Source organism: Trachymyrmex septentrionalis, unplaced genomic scaffold (assembly GCF_001594115.1).
Source record: "Trachymyrmex septentrionalis isolate Tsep2-gDNA-1 unplaced genomic scaffold, Tsep1.0 scaffold62, whole genome shotgun sequence".
Classification (NCBI taxonomy): domain Eukaryota; kingdom Metazoa; phylum Arthropoda; class Insecta; order Hymenoptera; family Formicidae; genus Trachymyrmex; species Trachymyrmex septentrionalis.
This window is the reverse complement of record NW_017305800.1, coordinates 3,607,570-3,616,907: the sequence shown is the minus strand read 5'-3', so window position 1 is coordinate 3,616,907 and position 9,338 is coordinate 3,607,570. Positions and strand designations below refer to the sequence as shown.

General features: G+C 38.3%; 2 protein-coding genes across 3 annotated transcripts in view; one reads left to right on the top strand and one right to left on the bottom strand.

Moving 5' to 3' along the window:
• The window catches only part of LOC108752914 (protein FAM76A), a 55,149-nt gene that overhangs the window by 26,442 nt on the left and 19,369 nt on the right, over positions 1-9,338 (bottom strand). The gene's annotated exons all lie outside the window — the stretch shown is intronic.
• The window catches only part of LOC108752913 (PR domain zinc finger protein 1), a 38,862-nt gene that overhangs the window by 20,968 nt on the left and 8,556 nt on the right, over positions 1-9,338 (top strand). The window contains exons 1-2 of one of the 2 annotated variants that reach the window (XM_018494123.1): positions 5,208-5,372; positions 8,463-8,633. In XM_018494123.1, coding sequence (XP_018349625.1) covers positions 8,469-8,633 — 165 coding nt within the window. In that variant the 5' untranslated portion in view covers positions 5,208-5,372; positions 8,463-8,468. Of the gene's footprint in view, positions 1-5,207; positions 5,373-8,462; positions 8,634-9,338 lie in introns of those variants that run through there. The other variant, XM_018494122.1, reaches the window with a different exon arrangement.

Below are 9,338 nucleotides of genomic sequence, written 5' to 3'. Positions count from 1 at the left end.
CAGTAACTGGAATAAAATATTTTCATTTCATTACATATTAAAATCAATTATAAATCTCGAGAGGGAGAAAAATAAATTATCTGACGTACAATTACACTTTTGTATCTTCAAGAAATATTTTTAACAGAGTAACGTTGCGATAATCTTTTTAAGCAAATTTTAATTTGAAATTTTATATAAGTATATGAATTTGTGAATGAATATTTCGAAAAAAAATTCTATAATTCGTAATTTAAAGATTATTAAAAACTTGAGTACCCCAAATCTGTAAATAAATTTTATTTTATCCACACATAAATTCTAACTCGCTCGAAAAGCAAATACGTCAAATACTAATTTGTCGGTTAATTTTATTTAGACAAATTTATTTTAGATTTACTTTGAGATTGAATGATGAAGCATTAAAGTTAGATCATAATAATAATCATAGCAAAAATATTTTTTGATTCGGTTATAGTGATCAATGTGATACCAATGTTCGCGTCAAACGCTCGGATTCTGCATCCGAGAGTATTGGCCTACAGAAAACGAACTATTCTGAAAGTTTGCAAACGCTGACGTTCGACTGCGATTCGTGTGCAAGAAGCGGTCGTGCCGTAGGAAATTAATATATCTGGTACACAGTCGTTCTCCTGCCGAGGAGGGAAAAGATCGACGACCCCAAGGAACGTATCTGGGTTAGTAGTCGTCGGCGATTCACGCGGAAACTTCTTTCGCTAGGCGGGACCGCCGTCGACTGGCTCGCCATCGTGGAAATCGCAACGAAGCGAATCGCACGTGTTCTTCCGTCGAAAAGTGAAATTTGGCATGAGCTGTCGTATCACGTATGCCCACGCCGAAATTTCGTCACACTGGCGAAGGAGGAAGAGGCGGAGGAGGTCAACGGCTTCGCCGGCCATATAATCGTAGCGTAATACGAGAACATCGTTCACACGTAGACCGGATTTGCCACGATATATGTGTGAACGACATATTTTATTGGCATGTACCTATAGTGCTTTGTGTTTACTTTATTTTTTACTTATTTATCTAAATTTGCAATGTTTTTTCTACGCGTGAGAATGAACGATTTCTTTTTAATGATCTGTCACGATTTAATGATCGGTTAAACGTAAATATTGTAATGGGAGTTTTGGGTAGAATGTATGGTCAAAGCGTTGGGAAAAAAATCTTGCTCGCAAATGAAATTCTACAGTTCGCTCGATTCCGATAAAATTACGAATAAATCATGTGTAACCCAATATTCTATTAATATCGGGTGCAGCGCCAATGAATTATAGCGGTGCTAAATCGTCCTATGGTAAATATGTATTCTGCTGCTTCTGTTCTTCGTTGAAAACCCCTATTCTTTTTCCGCATAAATAATAAATATAATAAATCGTAAGCATGGATCGAATAATCGTTAAATAATATTGAATTTATACACTTTGTATTGTATTAAATATATATATATATATATATACTGCATTGTCCAAAATCTTGTAGCCAAATCTTATGGTAAATCTAAAAGCTGAAATTCTTCAAAAATATGTTAACACCTATAAATTATAATATCACATTAAGATTTATTACGATTTATTGCGATTTTTAGGACATTTAAATCTAGAATATAAACGATATTTTTCTATTTTCCACAATTTTATAATGATCGACTTCTTTGTCTTTTTGTCTTCAAATTGATGATTGAATTTGTGGAAGTACCAGTGAGCCCACGGTGATTGCTCACGTAACCTTGCGCGATCAAGACCGGTCTTTCGGATTAGGGTCCGAGAGTTTCAAGAGTTCGACGACCTTCCTTTTCATTTTGCGACATGTTCCGCGGTTCCATCAACTAATCTTGTTCGAAAAGACTGGAGTTGCGCACGCTCTCTCGCATAGTCGAAGTGAACGGGGTTACCGATCTCAAATGGCCGTGACTCTGGGCCAGGGTCTGGGCCAGTCGGATTCCACGTACCCGGTGATCGCGAAGTTAACGCGCAAAAAACCGAGGATTTGTATGCGGCGACGCGTGGGCATTATATGTACCGTTGCTGTCTTTGCATAATTCGATAATAAATCGCAACGTTCCGTACGCGAAACGACCGACTTTATTTATACAAAAATTGCGATTGAACTATCGAGCATTGATCAATTAAATAAGTTGCACGTTTAATTCGCAAAATATTTCATCGCTTCATAACTCAAGAACTATTAATTTTTAGTATACACGATGATTTCCCAGTTCTTTATATGTACTACATACGCCATAATTTTTTCTCGGTTTAATTTTCATTATTTTAACAATTATACAAAAATTATTAAGTGATCTTACATATACACTGAGAGAAATGTTTGATACGTACAATCACCATTCATTTTATTGATATGTGATTAACAAAAACTTTTTTATTTTTTCAATTAAACATTGCATTGTCCTGACTAAAATTTGATTACTCTAACCAAAATTTTAATAACTAAATTTGGTTGTCCTGACTAAATTTGGTTATCCTAAAAACTTTGATTAGAACGACAAATTTGGTTAAAATAATGAAAACTTCGTCCTAACCAACATTTAGAATAATCCAATTTTGATTGTAACATAATTTTTAAATAAAAAACTAAAAAAGTTCTTATTACTCACATCTCTCTCTCTCTCTCTCTCTCTCTCTTTCTCTCAACAAAATTTTGATTGTACATACAAAAACATTTCTTTTAGTGTACTTTTATATTTTTAGAAAATATTTATAAGGTTGTATATTAAAAAAAAAATGTATATAAATATTATGAAACTAATTACTTAATACTCCTAATTTTTCGAAGAAAAGAAGTATGCAGAATTATCCAATCGTGTGTATCTAAGGGTTAGTATTTCCATATTTTCGCTGTCATTGACTGTTGGACTATTTAAAGATAATAATAAATTGTCTACTGATTTGTATTCGTGTGCATCGTATGTAGTCGCTTCATGCACCAAGTCGTGAATGAGAATAGATGGTTGGAGGGGTGGTCTGAAGTAGTCGGAGGGGTTAAACGTACGTTCTCGTAAAGGGGTTACGAGAGGACGGTAGACAAGGAGAAATAGAGAAGAATGCACCGAAGAAAAACATGAAAATGCCAAGATGAAATTAAAATAGTTTAAATATGTGACAACAGTATGACGAGAGATTTTTTGAAGAAACGATCATAATACCTGAATTAGAAGACTATACAAAAATCTCATTGTTTATATAAAAACTGAAAAAAACTATTTAATAACTGACAGTAAAGATGCAATGCATCGCATTTATAATGAAACATAATGCCTAGATATCGAAAGTCAATAATACATTAATCACCTTTTACTTTTGAACTTTTTAAACCTAAAAATGATTAGAATTATTTAAAGTAATATTCACGTTTTATATTGGCGTCACTAAAATTTCCAAAAACATTTTTCATCCAACTATTAACCGAGCTTTTATTCAAATTAATCAAACTGTCGCTTCTTCTTGTATCTTATAAAGTAAACATATCGCAAAAAATAATTTAAAGAATTAAAGTTCAGAACTGATCGACACTGTTTTCTGCTGTCATCGACAATGACGGAGAATGAACAAACAAGCACCGTGATGATGACGAGAGAAAGGGAGAAAGCGACGCATGGAATAGGGGTAGTGCGCCAAGGGGGGTTGGTTGCACGCGCGTCGAAGCGGGCGGTGGGTTGAAAGGGGTAACGGGAGGCTGAAGAGAGAAAGAGCGGGACACGCGAGGAGGGTGTAGCGGATAAACGGCAAGACGAGGATGCAAGAGGGAAATGCACGAAAGAAAAAGAGAAGAGGAGGGGGAGGAGGAGAATGGTGGTAGGGACAAACGAAGAGCAATGAGCGGGGGGGTGTAGATCGGGGTGATAGACGGGGTTGGAAAGTGGCGTACGATGAAGCGAGACGCACAGAGGGAAGAATGGGAGGATTCGGGGTGGCGAGGACCGAGGCAGGGAGCGGGAGAGAGAAATGGGAAACAGAGAGAAAGAGAGAGAGGGAGAGAGAGAGAGGGGGGGAGGGGGGAGGGGAGGCAACCTCCGGCAACGGGTCGATCGAAAGCGCAGCGCAGAGAAATGCACCACCTCTGCTCTGGTCTGGCAGCTTTGCGGGCGCACCACCGCGTCCGCGTGCGTCAGAAAGAGAGAAAGAGAACGACGGCGCGGGAGAGGGAGAGATGGAAAAAGAGGGAGAGAGAAAGGGACTGACGGAAGCGGAAGGGAGACCGACGTACATCCGCCGACCAATACCGACATAGGGGGAGGAAGACGAGAGGAGAGCCAAGCCAAGTCGCGTTGGGCTAGGTCAGGTCTACCCGAGTTCCACACACACCGTGCTCTCTTGCGTGTGCCATCCCGCCGAGGAGAGAACCGCACGAAGGCGGAGGCACAACCCCTTCGCGAAAGAGAGAGAACCGCCGTTGAAACCACCCGGTACTTCGCGAGTGGATTCTCCGAAAGCGCTTCGAAATTTTGAAAAGAAAAAAAAAAATCCGCCCGTCGCGTTCGCCAGTGGCAACGGATAGATCGGTGCCGAAGAGTGTGCTCGCACGGGAGGGAAAGCCGGTGATAGTGCGCGTTCGTCGGATGACGCTTCGAAAAGGATGACGCGGAAAAGATATCCCGATCGGTAGTGAATAATCGCTAGTGTTGATGCGCGTGTGTCGGGCCTTAAGCTAGAATCGATTTTCTCTCAATCTCCGCTCCCGAAGGAAGGTGAAGGAAGTAAAAAAGAGAGAAGTGAGGAAAGACATCTCCCCGAAGGAGATTCCGATCGTCGATTCGCTCGGTGGCGGCGGCGAGAATTGGCATTGTTGACAAACAACGAAAGTGGACGGCGATTCGGGCAAGGAAATGTCGTCCGATCAGTAGGAATACTAGGAATCGATTGCAATTCCCTTTTTTCGATGTCCTGATAATCGATAAGCGTCGTCGACGCGTAGGTGGCCGCGTAGGGACCGCCTAGGTAGCGAGAGCCGGGGCAGCGATCGGCCTTACCGACGTAATTTCTCGCCCTCGTCCTCCGTGCAACGTCCCTCGACGTGATCACAGTTGGATTAAATAAATGTTGAGGGTAAACGGCGCCCTGCGTCGCCCGCTAGCGCGAGGCCAGGAGGATCGGGCCCTAAGTGCAACCGGGGTCGGCGCGATGCCGGTCTCTCTGAGGAACCACAGGATCACATAAAGAGTGTGCCCGCCGGTCCCCGACGATTTTAGAGCCCTTCGTACTGCGCACGCACGGTCGCGCAACGGCAAAGGGATCGTGACAGAAGAGGGTGTTCTCCGGGTGTTATCCAAAGTGGTGAACCTACCTACGCCACCACCTCGAGGAACAACACTGTCGTCGCGTTTGGCGGCATCCGATGCACCAAAAGCTGTGAGTACTATAAATCCGGCTTCCGACCGATTGACATCGCACAATTAGCACGTATCGCGAAGTACGAGGGGAATACATTCGTCAAATTATAGAATGTGTCACTAGAGAAGAATCGAAAATAACAATACAAATTTTCTCAAGTAATCCTTCGCTGTTCTGGAATTCTAAAGTGAAAAAACACAGGGATGTACGCGGCCGACATCGCTGCCTCGGAACTAACAGTGGTGAGAAAAATGGAGCTCTGTGTACAGCCCCCTTCACTATCCCAAATATTTGGCAATAGTGAGAAAATCAGTTCTCTGAGATATATAGATATTCTTTTTATGTACGTATGATTGTTTTTAACGAGTTTTGTTTCGGAAGTGTAAAGGCCAATAGACATTTCAAATTTCGAATAGCTTCAATGGAATATATTACGAAGGGATAATAGAAAATGGAAATATATATATACATATATACACATATATATACACATTATTTTCATTCGAAAAAGATTGATAATTATAAGTGATATATAAAGAAATTAGAAAAATTTACAATGCAACGCGTAGCGACCGACCAAAACATCATATATATCCTTTTGCTGGGGATCGATCCCGTACAATCACGGCTGCAATTTTTGCAATGTTGCTTCTGCAACGTTCTTCCGTGTAAAATGCGATGCATTGCGTGTCATTTGAACAATTGCAGTGGCAGTTTCCAAATTTTTCGTTCGGAAATTTTATTGCAAGGTGAAATTCTAGGAAGAAAGAGAAAATAAAATACCGTCATCGATAAATATTAATTAAAAGAAGCAATTTAATTGTATCGAGAAACGATCAATTAATTCTGGTGACATAAAAAATTAATTTTTTTGTTTAAAAAGAATAAAATAGATACATATAAATAATTGAAAGTTGATGAAAAATAAATATCACAATATATGGGATAATCGAGAAAAATATATCGGCGCCAAACAGAAACCGCATTATATAATATATTCGCCCTTTCGACATTTTCCGTGAAGGAAATATAGGAAAAAAATAAAGAAGCTTAGGATTTCGAATACAAAAATCAATTTTCGGAGGAACTTACAAGAGGATGAAAATAACCAATTGTTTGTCGTCGAGAAAAAAATTGAAAAGCCAAGCTTCTAAGTATCTGTAAAGGAGAAATGATCTCTGTAGAATAATGATTTGAAAAGGATGGTTAACCGCTACTTAAAAATCGCAAAGCTTTCCGTGTAAATTTACATTGATTACGTTTCAGCGAAAGAATTAATCTCGAAAATGCGATGTCCATTTTGTAAGAAATCTATTTTCCTGAGAATTCGGGAACATGATAAAACGCTTTTGGTCGGAAAATCGCGTCGAAAGCATACGCGAGCGAGCGGTTTGCGATACCGGCGATGCGCGATGCGATTTTCATGGAAATCGAAATCCACCGGGTAGCGAAAACCCTCAGCGGGTGGTAGCGGGCGGGGAGGACTTCGGAGTTTATGCCCCCGTCCGCCCCACCACCCCCTGCTTCTCCTTCCTTCCTTCCTCCCTCCCTCCCACCCCTGCAGTCGATCAATGCGTGGACGGGTTTCACTTTCGCGGTGTTAAAGTGTTGCACCACCGCAAATTGAAGAGCCCGCACTGTCGAGAAAACTGGATTGCGGATAGCGATTCGTTCAATGACATTTTCCGTGCTGGCAATTATTTGATATTTTTTTCATAGAAAAAATTCTTTGTGATATTAATTTGATGTTTTAACATCATCTCTAACTACACGTGAACGTGATAGTATTATTTCGAATCTGTACTGTAAGCACATGGATTATACGTCACTCTTTTCGAATATTGTCTAAAATAAGATCTCCGAATCGAAAGCATGTGGAAAATATGATCAAGAAACTATTCTAGACTTACTGACCATTAAATGTCTTTATTCGTTTGTTACTTATTTTTGTATCGATTTAATCGGTTCCAAATAGTTTATGTTTCGATTCGAGTATACTGCAAATTTATCATTTCCCAGAGTTGCGCGAATATATGGAGCAAGGAATAGAACTGCGCACCGCCAGGACTTTTTAATTATTCCTTCGATAACGATCGCGCCGGTTAACTTTTGCGAGACTTAATGATGACGCCTGAGCTTAATCGAGTGTTTGCTCGGTGATAAAAATAAAAAACGTAAACCTATAAAAAAATAACAGGTAAAAAATAGTGGGCATCAATGGCGAAGCTTCGATTATTCATTCGAAGTGTTATTGAACGGACGAGAGTGGAATATACGAGCTCACTTCCTAGAGATCGTTAGCAAGTAGGATCGAGTAACAAGCGAAAGATAACACACATGTGACAGCGATATATATGATAAAATTAATAATCTCAAAACGTACTATAAAAATTCAAAGCCTTTCTAATGTACATATAATCCGCTTAAAAGGACATTTAATCCGTCATTCGATTGTACTTTCCGTGGCTACCACAGGAATATAAATTAACTACTATTATAGAATATTGTAGAATATTATACAAGTCCTTAAGCTGTAATGCAGATTCTACCATAATTCATAATGATGAAAGTTGAGATCATTTTGCGCACGGAAAAATTTTACCGAAATATCTAAAAATTTATAGCTAGAGATACACATTTAAAAATAATATTGTTGAACCATCAAAATAATTACGTAGTATTTATAATTACGTAGTGTAGTAACTCAAGTATGATAAGCAATGCTGTGAAAAAATATTTATATTTTAGGAACTATCTTCCTAAGAAATTATTTTCCAACAAAATTATTTTTAGATTTGTATCTGGCTAAATTTTTAAATATTTTTAAAAAACTGGTTTTCTTTCGTGCAATAAATTCCATGAAATAATTTTGTTAATCTTTGTTTGTGTACATCGTAAATGTAGCAGATATTCCAAATATAGAAAATATATTATTAAAGTTAATTATAATTATTTTCTCTCCTATTTCAAACTGTAATTGTATGTTATTAAAATTAAAAAAAATAAACAATAAGATTAGAAACAATTTAAAAAATGAGGAACATTTTCACGCAAATATTTCGCATCTTCTGGCATCAAATGATAAAGAGTTTTCGATTCTATTTGCAGCAAAGGATGGAGGCTAGCGAGTGGGATCACGCGACCTTGAGAGAGGAAGAATTCGAGCAGCATGCCGTATATTTGGTACCGGATGTGTCGGCATCACCGGGCGATACCAATCGTGCCGAGTCGTCCTTGCCACGGAACCTGGTCCTCAAACCCTCTCAGGCTCTCAACGATGTATGTTCTTTTGCAAAACAAAACTCGTCTCGAAATCTCAGTAGAAAGAAGGAGCTGCGTGTTTAATCGTGATCGCATCAGATTATCAATTCCTCGACGCTATCTAAACTCACGCAAAGTCACGCGAAAAAACTGTGATCATTTCCAGAAAAAAAATTACAATCTACTACAATGAAGCATTAAACGTCATCAAGCTGCAAAAATTTTGGGATTTAAATAGATATTTGTACACGCGAGAAATATTAATTGTAGACTAAGAAAACTACTAGTAGAAATTTGGTAATAATTTTACTTTTAGTCTCTCATTTAAAGTTTTCTTTTCATCTGTCTGCCATAGTCTATAATCAGCACAAATTCCAATTACAATTTACATAACGTACTGAATTTTCAGGATATTCACTGAAATCTTGTAAAAAAATTTTCTCAGAATTCTTTAATTTTTTCTAGGTATTTTTGTTGAAAATTTTAGATAATATATTAGAGAATTTTGTAATGCAACTTTGAAATAAATTAGAAGTAATAAATTAGAAGCAATAAAAACAAATTATATATTACAAATTAGCAGAAAGGGATTCCCCACGAGATATCTATCTATAAATACAATTGGAACCGCGAAACCTACATAGAGATAGTTCACGACAATATCAAGCTATTTTTCCTGAGCACTGATAAAAATTCCGTAAAAATCTTTAATTTCCCTAAGGA